This window comes from Magallana gigas, chromosome 6, assembly GCF_963853765.1.
Source record: "Magallana gigas chromosome 6, xbMagGiga1.1, whole genome shotgun sequence".
In the NCBI taxonomy this organism is placed as follows: domain Eukaryota; kingdom Metazoa; phylum Mollusca; class Bivalvia; order Ostreida; family Ostreidae; genus Magallana; species Magallana gigas.
This window is the reverse complement of record NC_088858.1, coordinates 17,596,582-17,613,815: the sequence shown is the minus strand read 5'-3', so window position 1 is coordinate 17,613,815 and position 17,234 is coordinate 17,596,582. Positions and strand designations below refer to the sequence as shown.

At 32.8% G+C, this 17,234-nt stretch overlaps 1 protein-coding gene across 3 annotated transcripts; it reads left to right on the top strand.

Moving 5' to 3' along the window:
- Positions 1-13,620: 13,620 nt before the first annotated feature.
- On the top strand, positions 13,621-16,657 carry LOC136276504 (neuropeptide F receptor-like). Of its 3 annotated transcripts, none has more exons than XM_066088673.1 (3): positions 13,621-13,716; positions 13,938-14,151; positions 14,599-16,657. In XM_066088673.1, the coding sequence occupies exon 3, from the start codon at positions 14,662-14,664 to the stop codon at positions 15,772-15,774; it is 1,113 nt and encodes a 370-aa protein (XP_065944745.1). In that variant the 5' UTR covers positions 13,621-13,716; positions 13,938-14,151; positions 14,599-14,661; the 3' UTR covers positions 15,775-16,657. The 3 variants fall into 3 exon arrangements, with proteins under 3 accessions (XP_065944745.1, XP_065944747.1, XP_065944746.1); XM_066088675.1 differs by having other exon boundaries at positions 14,583-16,657; XM_066088674.1 differs by having other exon boundaries at positions 13,623-13,716; positions 13,941-14,151.
- Positions 16,658-17,234: the final 577 nt, after the last annotated feature.

Here is a 17,234-nt window from a genome sequence, read left to right as displayed (position 1 = left end):
TTAACTCTTTAACATGGTTCTAATTGAGCAAAGAAGCTTCGAGGTTTTTTTCCAAATATATTTTCTTTATTTCAGTGTTTATGAAGCTATTTACTTACACCTAAGTCTTCAAGTATTCACATATTCGCATACTTCTAATGAATCTAATGGAAAGGAGTTTGCAATATACCAGTATTCCAGAATTATGCTATAGGCAATAGCATTTACAACTATCTTTGGTTCTAATAGATTTTAATTGTGACACTGGATGATAAAAACATGGATATTTTTTTTTAAAGCAAACGAAAATTTATTAAATTTTGAATCATAATTTTGAAAGTCTCTTTCAGTGCAATTTATTTAAATGAGGTTTACACCCATTCCTTTTTATAAAGTACAATTTGCTTTAAATTCAAGTCTTTGTCAAAATTGGGCTAATAATTTCATTGTAGAGACATTTAACTGATCAGATGTTACAGACATTTAATTGATGACAAGTTGCATACAATTGACTGATACTGATGGTACGCGTATGTTGCATACCTTTAACTGATGACAAACTGCAGCCGTTTAACTGATGACATGTTGCAGACATTTGAATGATGAAATGTTGGAGACATTGATATGATGGCCTTCTGAGACTTTTAATTGATGATATTTTGCAAATATATAATTGATGACTTTGCAGACATCATTAACAGAGCATCCAGTAAAAGGCTACCTATGTTTAAGTTCTGTTGCAAGTACATTTAATAGGAATGAAGAATTTTTGTAACTTTATTCTCTGAGAGAGAAACATATTGGGGTAACGGTGGAAACAACGACTTGCAGGTACTTAAAAATGAATGTAGACGGATCCCAATCAGTTCGAGTACATGAGGTAGGTATATAATTCATGTTTATGGAAGACGAGCAGGGTGCAGCAATTAACGCCACTGTAACTTCCAGACAAGCGTTATTAGATAACAATCCGCATTTTATATTCCTACACAAGCATACAGAACCAGTCTTCTTAATTATGATATGATTTATTGAGCAACACAAACCGATCGAAAGAGACTTTTGTTATCAATGTTTTTATAGCTAACCTTTCCTTGCTATAATTACATAAGTTTCCTCTTACTTGGTTTCCTAGAATTATTATTGAATTGATTTGGTCAAACTGAATGTCAATCAAACCAATTGCATATTGTTATATTAAATATTCTATACTCAGCCTTCAGCTTGATATCGTTTTTCACTGTTTCGTCATGTGACGAGTGGTTCAGTATTCCAAAAGTCAAAAATAGGTCAACCATTTTCGAGCTTCCCATGCTCATTTCATGTACAATGACTTTGATATCTATTAGATTTTAATGATATCTTTTATTTCAATTTTAAAAGTTGAAATCCCACATTGTCTATTTTTTAAGCTCAAAGCTAAGATGTGAATTTTTCAACGATTTTGTTTTGTTTTCATGGCTTTGCTTTCCAAGTTTTATGTTCATAAGAAACACTGACCAAATTGTCAGATTACAATAACATTGTCAATAGTTGATCATCATTCAAAGACCACATTCATTCCTACGTGTATCTATTAACGTTGAACAATTTTAACAATTATGTAAATTTTGACATGCAATTATTCTGCATGTCTACTTAATTTATGGGGAATAAAACAAGCAAGTTGCATTCAGAAAATAAAGTTGGCATCCATTTAAAAATGCATGGTACTATATATGCAGTTATGTAAATAAGTCACGTAGAAATATGATGAGTGTGTAAATCTGCTTCAAATATATGAAAACATATACTAGTATATGCATGCAACTAATTAATTTCAGCATTCAATTTCTTCATATAGACATACAAGTACAAGCTATTTACAGATTGTTTTTAACCATACAACAAATTTAATGTACATGCAGACATGTAATTTAGGCATGCAATTTACTGTACATGATCATGAGGACATGCAGGTTATTCTTTGAGATGCATGTATCCAGTTAGTATTTAGAAAGTTACCCATGCAAACATAAAGCTTATACATATACCAGACAGGCACACAAAGCTGTGTAAACGGTTAAGTTATTATGTAAATGGAATCAACAAGCATGCATTAATAAACATGTATATGAGAAGTTGAACAAAATTGGAAGTATTTTGTACGTTGACACAACAACATAAACTTGCAATATTTACAGCTTGGAAGTTAACTGTCTATTAAGGGTGATAATCAGTTTATGGCCGTAATTTAAGTTTTTGTTTATTTTTTTAACTGAAATCATTTAAAATCCCTTTGAATCACAAAACATTGCTGCTCGCTTGAACGCCTTTCGAATAAGTCAATTTGAATATGAATAGAAGTAAACACATTCCACAGACATAGACAATTAATCAATTTGTACAATGACTAAGAGTTCGTTCTTTCTATTCAAATAACTTTGATTGGTGAGAGGCATTAAAGCGGACCAATTACCCTAGAAGACATTTCACACTGTCGAAGAATATATTGAAAATCAGTATCCTGTCAATTTTAGCGAGATGTACGACTCCTGGCCGTATTTCTAATATGTTAATAACCCAACTGGGAGTACAGTTAGTTGAAAACTCGCCAAAACGTAAAAAGTCGTCCAAGCCTAACGATTTCCCGCCATCAGAGGAACTTTAAAGCCACCGTGTTGCAAAGCGACTTTACTGTTCGCGGACAATCAATGTAGCTGAGGAAATTATTTTCTAAATACAACCGTAAATCTATTTTAAAGATTAAGTAAGATTTCATTTTCCCATTGCTGTCATATTAATGCATATCAAATATAATAACGTACAGAAATGCACTGTTTGCAATCGCTGGTATGCGTTGTAATAGAGTTTTAACACATTGCAGTTCGTCAATATCGAAGTGCTTCATCACAAAAAGATATGTATGATTAATACAAACACCGAATTGCTTATTTTGAGAAAACTTAAAAATATACTCAATTTGTTTGCGTAAGCATAGTCAACTACTTATTAATTGTAGGTCATATAGAGAGCATTTGTATGTGTCAGGAAAAAAATGTAATGCATTTTCATAGTCTTAACTAAAAGGTTTTTTTTACCAATTGTGTTCATCTTTGAAACGAATATAGATTAAAGGAAAATAATGAATCTCGCACACTGTGGAAATAGTTAAATTGTTTGTTTTTACTGCTCAGTTTGTGTTAATATTTTGAATTTAAATACACAATTTTTATTTCACAAAGATAATACATCAATACTTGCCAGGTGACCATGTTTGGAAATGCTTTATTTCTCATGGAAGAAAGGGGAAACATTAACTTTTGGATAGAGGATAACAGTTTTCCATACGACGATTGAATAAGCAATGTGTCTTCTCATAGCTTTCGTTCTGACAAAAAATATCTATTTTGATTTAAGTTGATACATCCAAACTAATAAATATTACACCGCTATCATCAGAATGGCGAATTTTATATATGCACAATACAATAATCTTTGGAATCTGTATCTGCCTTTTCCTTAATGCAAATAATCCCCGCCTACATAGGCCCCAGGAGTACATTTGAAAAGTGTAACTCAAAACAGCATTGTTTAATTATAACTGACTTATTTTCATGCAATCAGGATCAAGCATCACGCATTGGTGAATGCATTGACAAGATTATGGAAACATTAAGAAAATAGTAGCAATCGAAAGCAATAAGGGATTAAATATATTGACTATTCTTAGAAATTTTCATTTGATATCTGTAAAAATCATCTAGTTTAGGTCGGAAAACTAATTCCTATTACACGACAAATTCGTTATATCGTTCTCTAAAAAAAAATATGACCCTGCGTTAAGCATGTCATATTCAACTAGACCTATGCTTTCAAAACTGGTCTTTGTTCGTAGTTCGTCCTTTTATGGGCAATTGTTCAGGGTAATCACCGTTCACAAAATGATAATGACAATAATCTTCAAATATTTTCTTTTCGTACTAAACTGTAGTACAAAAAAGTTCCATAATGTATGTTGCACTAAGCCTCTGCGCAGGCCCACTATATACCATCTGTTTTGTTACATATATATGATTGAATAAATGTTTGGAAAAAAAAGATATATCTTAGTCAGCTAAGAATAAACAATCTTACACAAGTTAAATGATTCATGGCCATGGGGTCAAAATTCACTCTAGACTCATCATGAATATACATGTAGATGAATAGAGATCCTTTGCAGAAAATTCATCTTTAGTATTATTTACCACAATTATCCTTTGCAAACTATTCATTGCACTCAGTACTAATGTGTATAAATATTAATAATTATTATGCAATTTATAGAATATCATTTACTATGCGTTAATGGATCCTAATTAAAACAAAGAAAGAGGAAAATGTGAAGTATCAAACAGACAAATATTGTTCAGTATATTTTATATGTAATTAATTAGTTACCACAAAGCCGTGGATATGAATGCCTAGAAAGTTTATTATGAGACTCGGTCTTTCGTGCACTAATATAATATATATGTATAATTTGTTTACTCTTGACATTCTTTTAATTTTGTAAATTTCAAAATACAAATTGTAGATGATGTCTTGTAATCCGCTTCTCACGATTAAGTAAACTGCAAAAGCTTTTTTCCAACTCAATTCATTCAAAACAAACAATTTTGCATTAAGGACAACTGTGTCTGCATCGCGGAACGTTTTATAAGATGTATTCAATCTATTTATAATCATTCAATCGAATGAAGTAGCCAAATGTAATCTAGCTAACATAACATGCGAGTACTCGTTAACACTTGATAGAGTTCTTTATTGGAAAGCTAAATGGAAAGGCAAATGGAAAACGTAGATTGTAATAACAAAACTGTTTGACAAAGAAAACATTCTATTAAATTAGATTTCAGATTAAATTATATACAGATCCTCCTAGATTTAATAACATCTTCTGATGAAATACAAAACAAAAATGTTATGTGTAACTATTTCGTTTTAAAAACCAAGTTTCTGTGGGTTTTATAATTGTAAACCGTTTTTATACGTTTAAGCATCATTGGAGATACGAGAGAATATATATCTCCATTGTCTATCAACTGCTTTTACATTTAAAAGCGGATGAGAAATGTTATTTCAATTCTCAGGTGAATTGACCATTGCGATCGTAGTTGTATTTAAAGTTAGCTCACAAAGTACATAAAGAACAAATGGATATAAATACAATTAATCGATCAATCTTCAAGTAAATTTCGGTTTATTCTTACGATCACTTAATGACCAAACAGCAGTTTCTTCCCTTTCTTTCGATCATTGATAATCCATGTCTAAATCCCTGTGTGATAATTTAACACAACATTGTGAATTTATTTTTCCTTTACCCCAGAGGTACTTGTAGGCTTTTTTTATAATTGAAAAAGACATAAAATTCTCATTAAGTGTCCATGCAACAAAAGAATTGATTGATTGCCCCTAGAGCTCATAAAGTTAAGTACTTAAAATTTTTCCTGTTTTTCAAGGGTATAGGAGATAATCAGCCGCAGCTTTCAATAGACTATTGGGAAATTAATGTCCACCTTGGTAGTCAAAGATATCGCTACAGTGACGTTCATATAATGAAGAATGTTCGTGGAATAAGCGACCTTTTGATATTGGAATCGTTTGCAATAGCTCTTAATTCATTAGCCAAGCCAGTTAGATACTACACGAAGTCAAGTGAGAAGTAAACATGATGTTTACAACAAAGAGATAAAAAGAGTAGTTGGTTGAAGATAAAATTTATTATCTCTCGTGGAAGATCTTGCACCAAAAATTTGCTTCCAGTCAGTAAAACAGACAGCTCGACCTTGATGATACTGTTTTAAAATGTTTAACAAATTAATTGGTAACATTATTCCTGGCTCCGGGTTTTACTATTTGGCAATTTTTCAATCATATGCAGAGATGTACTACTTCATTTTAGCTGACTACAACTTCAAAATATGGATTTGATACCAGATGTCGATAAAATCGCATGTAACACCATCCATATCCTTGGACAGTAAATCTTAGACGAGCTTACTTTTGATATCGCTCTTACTTTCCGCTATATTTCTTTTGTAAAAGTGAGACTGAGCTCAAAAGTGTATTCGTTTTAGTGTTATAGTCCCCAGAGCCACGCGCCTAAACCATATATTGAAATTCGAAATTTGAAACCAGGATTGGAAATAAATTCGAAAAAGAGTTGTTTTTTTCAACATGTATTTGTTATCAAATAATACAAACTTTACTCAGTACTTGACGTAAGCCTGTAACACTCCCTATGAAGCATAGGCCACGGATATCTCTTTTCGATTTTTCTGTTTCCTTTGACTGTTCCAGTCCTTTCTCTGACAATTATATTTCGAAGACTCTTCTCTATGTCAGTATTGGTGTTCTCCTTTGCGCTTTTCTCTGTGGTTTCTGTTGTAATATGGTGACAAATGTTCAGATTTTGATATTTTCTTATATATTTTCAATGTCAATGGAGATCGATAAACAAAATGCATTGTTATTATTTTCATAATGTCTTCTTTTTAAAAAGTGAAATTCCCATAGGCAGGGGTTAAGGCTTTTGATGTGGGTGTGCGTGTGTGGGGGGAGGGGTGGGGGGGGGGGGGGGGGGTTGACATACACATGCATAGGTATATATAGTAAACATGATTTTTTTTACCACCAGAGACACTCGGATATCATATGCTGTTTGTCCTGCGTTATTTTGGATAACAGCCGGAGGAGTTTTGGATTAGGGTTCAAGACTCCAAAATAAATTTTAAAATGCAAAAAATGACACCCTCTGATATGTCAATCAAAGGTCTATGGTAACTCAGGTGACCATCAAGGCCTTTAGGCTTCTTGTTTAGATTTATATCTGAGTTCTCCAACCACAAAGAAATGGTTTGATGCAACGTCCTCTCTTCTCATTATTCTGACATCTATCAGAGATGTTCTATTTTTATCATTGATTCGTATATTATCTATTTGGTTCAGTCTAAAATGGTCAAGAGATACCCAGGTGGTTTTATGAATATACGTCACTTTTGACATTGAATAAGAATTTAAAAAAATCATTATATTTTTGTTTTATTTAATTATGCAAACTTGCAACTATTTTTAAAAAGTCGTAAACTTGATAGTCTGTTCTCATTGTCTTGTCTTGAGACGGGATGCCGACAAAATGACAGGGAGAAGCGTTACCTGATTATATTCTGAATTTACTTTAGAGATAAGAGTCACCAGGTGGTCTTATTTGATGGTTATCAAAAATATGAACACTTTAGTGTAAAACAATGAAATTTATAAACCCACGCCTAACTTGTAAGTCGAACATGAAAAGGCGTTGAACGGATTTCGGATCTGTTCGGCTTTGAATCTGGTTTCCTATTACTAAGGCGTAATCTGAAACCTCTATCAGAAGATCTACTTTTCCGCAAATCTTAATATTATGCATACCAATTAATCGGTTTTAAGTGCGATATCACTGGCAATTAATAGCGAACTGCGGATTATTTAGAGACTGTATCACCATATCATGGTCCTATTGACAACTCTCAATGGCCAAGTTCACAAAGACCTCATTTTCAAATCACATGGCAGGATTAGCCTCGTTTGGGATTAGGGTAAATCCCGGACAGTATGGGCACTAGGTCAATGTTTAACAAAGGAATCTGATTGATTCGTTTAGACCACGTTGTAATTCATGCATTCATCCAATTAAAGATATCTTTCATCTTGGTCATTCCCCCTACCATTAGTTGATTCCGTGTAAAATGATCATGCTATATTTTGCCATTTTCGAGGGTTTTGCACTATTCACCACTCTATGTGCTTGTATGTAGCCTCTTCAATGCCTGACTGGTATTTAGAAACAAAAGCAGCATTTAACTTCATTGCTTGAAGACCTAAACCCAAAAAGATTGCTTTAACGGGCACACATTTATTATTTCAAAAGTGCATAAAATGTTTTATAAGTTTCACGAGCGTGTACTGAGAATGACGAATGACTCTTTTTATTTTTTTATTTTTTTTAATATCTCATATTGTTGAAAAATTCTCACCAACTTCGAACATTTTGATGTTATGTACCGTAATTTAACAATTTTGATTTAGTTTTCATATCAAGTACCACACAAATACAGTACTTATTATCATTCTTCAATGATTATAAAAATGTAAATATAATACATAAAAGCTTAAACCTGTATAGCTTGATATTTCTTAGAGGTGTCAAGATTTGGTTGATTCTTTTAAATTGCAAAAGTGGATCAATGAATCGCAATTATAACTGTTTTAATTATTTAGATATCTATAAATTCAAATCAAAGTACCGAAGATCTGACGGGAGTTAATTATATCGATGTTTATTTATTCTAAATCAATGATTTATTATTTTGCATAACAAGTACAGGTAGGATTCAATCTGTATTTGAATTACGCACATTTTTATAATACGAATTTTCGGACTTTTTCGACGAAAGAATGTTGAAATAAAACCATATGAATCATGTCAAGTAATATTTAAAGATAGAATTAATTCAACCAAACTATGTATCAGTGATAGAAATATTTCTGGAAAATTTATGGATCCTAGCAATGTTGAACTCTATTCTCGTTCAACCAAAGCTCGCCTATCGCCGTTAATGTCCGACAAGCAAGAAAGACTCTCTGCTTGTCGGAGATTTACGGAGACAGCCGAGCGTCGAGTTGAACGAGACTGCATTAAACTCTGGCGTAAGAATACATTCGACCACAAACAATATCTGTAATGTTCGTACCATTTAAAATCTGACTATTTTCAAGGTAATTATAAATGAGTTTCCTTGAAAAACAATGCTTTGGCATACATTATATCGAATTCATTAATTATTTTCAAGAACTAAGTCATGTCAGCGGCGATGATTTGTGCTTTGGTCCAAACACTGTTTCACTTTCGGTTTGTCAGAGTAACTGCATAGGAGAGTTGATTAAAATCAACTCCCAAAAATGGAGAAAAAAACATAAAATCGCTAAAAATTATAAATATGTTTTGAGTCTAAAATTTGCGTTTCGTTCAGTCAAAATGGAACTGTGTTGTACCGTTATTTACGCTTTCCCTCAGTGTCATAACTGCTTTCTCACCTACTTCCATTTGACATAAATCTGTCTGAAATCGTTTTATTATTTTGGACACTCGCCCGATTTGTCAAGGATTAGTGAAAGTATATATATCTTTGACACAAACTTATGGTTTTCACGAGTGACGCTTCATAACACAAACCTTGTTAAATTGATTTCAAAAATCATTAAAATTACAGTTTGACAGTCTTAACAAGCGAGCAAGCTAAACAACATTTAACTGTTGCTATATGCCCCGTTGCATTGGAATACGTAATAAATATGGGGAAAGAGCATTTTAAAGCATTGGCTTTTCATGGTTTAATATATTATGAAAAAATTGTCATAAATGATAATAATTAGTTTATTTGGTATATTATCAGTCCGTTGAAAATGTTTTCATCAGAAGCTTGAGGAACGTGTCGTCTGGCCTTACATGTAAGAGATATTTCAAGTACATTAGGATCAAAACATCACGGGGACTAGACTGTCTATCTGAGTAAACACATAAATAATGAGATATAATAATAAGAAGAAACGATTAGTCCGATTGGTCTGGTGGCTTATTACTTTTGACGAGTAGCGGAAATTATAACTGTGAAAACAGTAAATGGAGATTTTCAGGGTGTTATATTACCATTATTGATAATTCATGTCAGTGGCTTTGCTATCACCTTTTATTTTTTCGTGCAATATGAAATTGATACTAATAAGTTAAGGGTGTGTTTATGAGAGGTTATTTTGATATAAACATGACTTATATATGAACTTTTTTATGATTTTGAGTTGTAAAATATCATTCCTAGATGTGTTTGTTGCTAAAGTTTCTTCAATTGTAAAAACAAAAAATTCAACAACTTTGGTTTAACATGGGAGGAGAAAAAGAAAGAGCACTATGTTGGACAAGGTTCGATAGATAAAATATTTCATGATAAAAGGATTTCACTGATGAAAGTTTGGAAGGTGCTTTATCGGCAAGATCGCTTCTGCAATATACATGTATCATCTAACGCTACTAAAAAGTTTTATTACGCTTCAAGAAACATGTTCTATGAGCTGCCGTAAAGACGCCTTAGAGAAATGTTATCTGTTCTTCTTATTCTCCAATAATCCGTTTTTGGTCTTAACGTTCATTTAAGGGGAAAACCACCGAAGGCACAATCGTAAAGTATTTATCACTATGATGAAAAAGGAAATTAATTTTATAAGAATCTGGATCGTGATATCAAAGAAGGAGGGAGTCTGTCTTCCATTCAACGCCCGAATGTCTTCATGTTGAAATACATTTAAAGCATTATTCGCCTTAGTTTATTAAGCTATTGTCACGTGAGCCTATGAACTTTTCTCTCCTGCAAAACAAAATTTATTTGTTGTAAAAGAAAGAATTCCGGACTCTAACGAATAAACTACTATTACCTGCAACGCTTAGATATATTTGACTAAAGTTCAAGACTTTTAATGGTAGGGCTGTTTTATATCAGTTAATTCTAATGAATGAGGTGGCTGGTGATATCTTAGCCTTCTGACATACATTGGTTGCCCAAGCTGGGTGCATATTGAAACCGCTCAACGTAGGGTTCCTACATTGCTTCAAGTTCACAAATCGCTTAACATGTACCAACAATTACTGTTTAGTGAATATTAGTCTTGATTTACATAAGCTAAATATTTCTCCGATCCATGAAGGCGGATAAAGCAGGTGCTTATCTTATGCTTTGCGGATGAAAGTTATGGACTCCTCCAGAATGGGACACCTTTGGGCTACTGGCCTAACATCCATGACCACTGAGCCATGTGCTTAATTTACAAAACTGCAATTTAATGCATAAAACATCATGAAAGAAAGACTAAGATAAGGAGAATTGTTTGTATCAAAACAGAAATAACAGAAATAAAGCTATTTTTTCTATTTACTTTCCTTTGTTTAATAAATTGTGAAATGTTGTAATGATCAATTCATATTTACATTTTCCAGTGTCTGTGCCTGTGATAACACTACTATCGATTTTGTACTATATAACCCATAACTTCAAATGACGCCAAATTGAGGCGCCAGCGGGGTTTGCTTATTTATGTTTTAATATTTAATCGTACGATGGTTTAAAATTATATATATATGTAAGAAATAAGGAATCATTCTTTGAATATTATGAGGTGATAATTTTGGTCGGGGCGTGATCAAATCTATCATAAGGCCCTTCGGGCTTTATGATAGATTTGATCACGCCCCGACCAAAATTATCACCTCATAGTACTCAAAGAATGATTCCTTATTCCTTAATTCTAACATGTACCAGGCCTGATATGACATGCATATATAGCATTTTTCGTGGATGGCACGATATTTGTTTCAACGGCTAACTTGATATCATTTTCATATATGTACTTGTTTAAAACATAGTAGAAAAGAGTACAGCAGAATTTAATTCTGATATGCGTAGTTAAGCCAAGCCCATCTTTCGATAAAGTAACCCCAAAGGCATGTAAATCTCAAACTTGGTCGATCTGTCACGAAAAGTACCTTGTGATTATCAATGTTGAGAAACCTTACACTAAGATTTACATAGCCTAGTTTCCTGTCTAGATTCTTAACACGAGTTTCATCCAATATTATGATGGAAAGAGACAGACCTTGGCATGGTTTCTCTATTTAGCGTGCAAGGACTGGAGTCTCTCGAGTCTCTTCTCCAATGCACAAAAGTATCTATTTAGACATACACGCTTTTTCCTCAATACAAAAACTATCCTGTCGTGTGTCAGAGCACAAATATGTCAACTCACGCAGGATGACGTAACAAAACTAGCTGAAGAAGAATTCTGTCTGAAAATGAACATTGATGCATGTATTCTTACAGTTTTCATAAAAAGCATTGGAAAGAAACACATGAAAGATATTTGAAGTTTATAAGCGTTCATAATAGCATGCTGTCTCAATAAGACGTTACTTTACATTTTAGCCATTAAAGACAGTTTATGATAATTGGTTAAAGTAATGTAAACGTTTTTTTAAATTGGGTCTTAATCATTTGTAAAGTGAAATCATGAACTTAAGGATAATTAATACTGATCATCTGTGAAATAGGCTATTATGTATGAAAATATACTATGGTCTATTTACATTTTATCCTCCCTATTAAGGGTAAAATGCATTTATGTTAATATGAACTCTACATGGCATTTCAAAATTAATTAAAAATTTAAAAGATTTCCACTTGAGCTAGAAGTGACATAGTAGAAGAAAAAACGACATCACAACAATTCTTCTGAACATATTGCTTCTTCTTCTCTTGATTTTTTTTATTTCATTCTTAACTGCATGTTAAACTTTTTTTTTGATAAATGTTTAATTATATACCATTAAATAGTGTTACTTCTGATTCTTGTTATGATTTTACAGATTTTAAAAGATTCAAAACGAATTCTTGTTTACACATCACATCTGCACATACAAATCTGTTTTAACTTTTGATACAAGAGATCAGATATTGTAGGTTTTTCATAAAATAAATTCATGTTGTCATAAATTTTATCTTATCAGATGGCCACGAAATGTTTTGAAGGCAAATGAACACTAAACATTCTTCAAATAAATTGAATAAGATTGCTAACTTGTGTGAAAACCTAACGAATTTTAAGTTCAATCACTTATCAAAATTGTTCATATGAATTCCATATTTTTTCATCACCTCCCATTCTAAGCTTTTCTTGATTACCTCTAAATACCCATTAAATATATGAGATAATTTTTCAGTTCTTTTATAATTTATTTTGTGTGTCTGTTCAAGGATTTTTTTACTAAGATACATGCATAAAGGTTCATAAAAGGCTATGAAAATCTTGATTTGGACATTTGTAGCAGATATACGTTTCTAACAATAATAAGCATGACATGGATTTCTTTTCGGTGGATTCAAAATCTTTTTTTATACTAGGTGATTCTCTTGGATACCTCAGTATATAAATAGATTTCCTTACCAATCGGGAAACTGTTTTCTTTACTTTGTTGTTTATTTAAGATCAACGTTTACATTCACTCTGCTATTTTTTCTTTTATATCGGTAAGAAAATTGATTGTAATTCATACAGAAACGAACAAGACTGAAATATAATTTGCTATGAATTTGCTATGTCAAATGAAAAAAATCAAAACTTCATATCCTATGACAAGAAAGGGACAAAACTTTTGGAAAGCGTGAATTCCATTATAAAGCTATTTACATTCCTTACAAAATAATTCAAAACTTTACATTCGTTCATGACCTCAATTTTTATGCAGGTTAAACTATCACGTGCATTTCCGTTGTAGATAAAATTTTCAATGCATTCTACATGTAAATGAGAGCGTCTGTAATTGTTTCTGACATGCCAAATTATAGTTATTAAGGATGTTTACGTCAATGCAAATAAAAAAAAATGTCTCAAGGGTAATTAAAATTAGTTATCTGCGGTTTTTATATAAACTCCTGTAGTTTTCAAGGTAGAAATATTATTACCATGGCTAATAACTTTTATTCTGAAAAAAATCGATGCCATGTAGTGTGAACTTACGATTCGCTGTAGCAGAGTTTCGCCCCTTGTTTCAGGCCGCCTACATCATTCACGTAGTTTAAAGAATTGGGTTAGAAGCGCCTGCAGTCCAGTGTTCTTGTGCAAGATCAGGTAAATAGCAACATTTGTCTTATTACCGCAATGAATGTTGACTTATAAATGTCCATAATCACTTACGTATTTATGTAAAGTGGTTGGGTTTAATTAAGATATAGTTTTTGCGAAACTCATTTTTAAATCTAATTGGTTTTTTAACTTTTGACTCTATGTGGGTTTAGTTGAGCTATAGCTGCTATACACAAAAACATAAATATCAATTGCATTTTGATTAGCAGGTTTTACGGGGGGAAAAGTGCACTGCAGCCACGAGTGAAAAAGATCCATTAGATGGGAGTTCGATTGATTCCTTCGCGTAATCTGAAAAGGGAAATGAATTACCGTGCTGAAAGATCTTGAAATCATTTTATAAGCGTGGAGCATAAAGTTACATTTATACTAACAAAAAACCAGAGGGGAGGAATGGAGTAATTGGGCAGATCGTAACAGGTAAATATCTTCTTTTTTTCCTCCATTAGTGACACTTTTCTTTGCATGTACTTTTAAATCATATAATTCAGTCGGGGTTTTTTTTTTAATGTAAGATCGTAACATTATTTAACTTTTGCATTTTATCAATATTCTTTTCACTTCCTTATCATATTGCAATTTTTATATTTTTATTGTTACACAATACATTATCCATGTGAAATTAAATTGAGCATAACTGTACTTGTTTTAAAAAAAAAGCGTTAAGCATATATATGATGTCAATTTTTTTTTCATTTTATTATTACATTTCAATTTCTTATTGTTTATAGTTAAACAATAACCTATCCATTCTGTCCATTTGAAATTAAAAAGTCAAAACATTTTTTTTTTCAAAGGCTTCAGCATTTTTATTGATACTTTTCTCACTTTATTACTTTATCAAATTTCAGTTTCTTGCTTTTATAGTCACACAGTACCTCGTCATTTGAAAACAGAAAGAAACCACTGAGCAAGAGGTACTTAAAGAAAATGAACGACTCTTTTGCTGCGAGTCTACTGAACCTGAACTACAGTTCTTTCATCAACTATGATAGGTCTGATGTGGATTTGTCAATGCCCAATCTTCTTCGGGAACAGCCTTGGAAAATTACGTTCATTCTTCTTTTTGCCGTCGTGATTTTTTTCGGATTCTTTGAGAACCTCGCTATTGTCATTGTGATCATAATCAACAAGCAGATTCACACTGTTACTAACATCTTCATCTGTACCCTTGCTCTCTCCGATATCATGCTTTGTGCGTTTAATTTACCATTCCAACTTCATTACGGGATCACCGACTTTTGGAAATTTGGACCAGTGTTGTGTCGGATCATCATCCCGATGTTCACAATGCCCGTGTTCGTCTCCACGTATGCTATGTTAATGATTGCCATTGAGCGATACATCGTCATCGTATTTCCTTTTCGGAAGAAGATTAACCAGAGACAAGCTGTGTGCATTGTTATCATTATTATCTTATTTGCGATGACGTTTACCGTTCCCGCCATTGTGCATACCGAACTGAAAATTGCCGAGTATGACATGCGACCTTTCATTGATGAGCAAATATACCGGCCCTTCTGTTTGGAAGTGTGGGAAGAGAAAGCGAGCAGATTATATACAATCTTTGGCTTTGCTTTTCAATTCGTAATACCCAAAACTTTGATATCTGTTCTGTATTTCCAAATATACAAGGTCCTTAAAAGAAGACCAGTGAAGCGCAAGGAAACCAAACGGAATTATCATATAACAAGGATTCTTGTCTCTATCACCATTCTGTTCACATTAACCTGGTTACCATTCCAAATCTTCAGCATCACTTTGTACTTCAGTCCAGATTTATTCCAAACCCTTGGCGCGTCTTACAAACTTGTAGACTTGTTATTGAAAATCATTGCCATGAGCTCGTCTTGTATTAACCCATTCTTCTACGGCTGGCTGAATAACAATTTCAGACGGGAAATGGCCACCATACTGGGGCGGAATTTGAAAAAGATTCAGAAAAGTTCAAATGGATTTACCACGTACAATAACTCGAACCTGAATTCAAAAGAAAACGATGATGACTCTGGAACCAAGTTAAAACAAAGCGGGTTGCTGTGAATTACCCGTCTGTCTGTGATTAAGAGATTACTTGCCCTTGATGAATCCAAAACGGATTAAGGAGGTTTCAATTACTTGAGAATTAGTGAATTACACGAATATTTTCAGAGCAACATTTGATAAGAATTTCGTTTTTGTAGGATTAATAAGGGCTTTTTTTAATCATGAAATATGTTCTTAATTTACTCTCTCTCTCTCTCTCTCTCTCTCTCTCTCTCTCTCTCTCTCTCTCTCTCTCTCTCTCTCTCTCTCTCTCTCTCTCTCTCTCTCTCTCTCTGAAATGGTGTTGTAACCATTTTGACGATTCGTAAACTAACTCAGCTCAAACAATGTTTGTTAATGGTTGGTGCTTTTATATTTATTGTATGTATTGTATTGTTATCGAACAATGTTTCAACTACTTGCGTGTGTATCCAAAAATATTGTAATTCGAACACTGCCGAATATTGTCCTTGATGTGTTATATTTCAATGTCTGCTAGGAATACTCTTTGTTTAAAGCATGTACGACAGACTGTCATTATTTTTCCTCAAACAAATGCATGTACTCTATGCATTTGACTGAAGTTCAAAGAGTTTTAGAGACGAAAATATCAATTTAACGCTGTCAGTGGGTAGTAATTTGTTTATTAGCTGTTTACAGTAATCCCCTGTGGGTGTTTTATGGTTTTTTCTCCACCTGATTGAGAGACGATTTCTAAAGGACTTTATTTCGGTTTTTTTTGAGAAACTGTTAGATTCAATCGACAAGATACACGTAGATAACATAACATCGAACGTATTTTCCTAATGAATTGTCATCAATGGCAAAAATTACTGTTTAGTGTATGTTTATTGCATGTCTGTTGTTCATCGTTATGTTAAACATAAAACATTGAAATTTGTCACATGCTTTAGATTTTTTTTAATTTTGCATTCTCTCTCTCTCTCTCTCTCTCTCTCTCTCTCTCTCTCTCTGTAGCTTATAAAACTAATTGATCAATTCAGGAGAGAATTCGGGTGTGATTTATTTATTGGTTTCTCATTACTATGTCTGGCAAATTCAACATGTCAGATGGTCTGATCACACTAACACATAGATTTGGTTCACGTCTTGCTTCTGTATTCTTTACGCCATAGATTTGTAGGTCTTGAAAATCATTTAATGGTAGCAAAACCACTATGAGCATAAACATTGAACTATTTGAAGATAGTACTTCATTTTAAAAAGACGAAAGTTGTTAAAGAGATTAAAGTCGAACGGAAATGTACCATTTCTCTCTCTCTCTCTCTCTCTCTCTCTCTCTCTCTCTCTCTCTCTCTCTCTCTCTCTCTCTCTCATACCTGGGAACGTCTAAGCGCGCTGGATTCAGTATCAGTCATATGATTTTGTTATTATGAATGAAAATAATTAATCTACAATCAACCAATTGTGAAATATCGTTTTGTACTTTATAGTATGTAAAGTGCGCACGTTCCTAC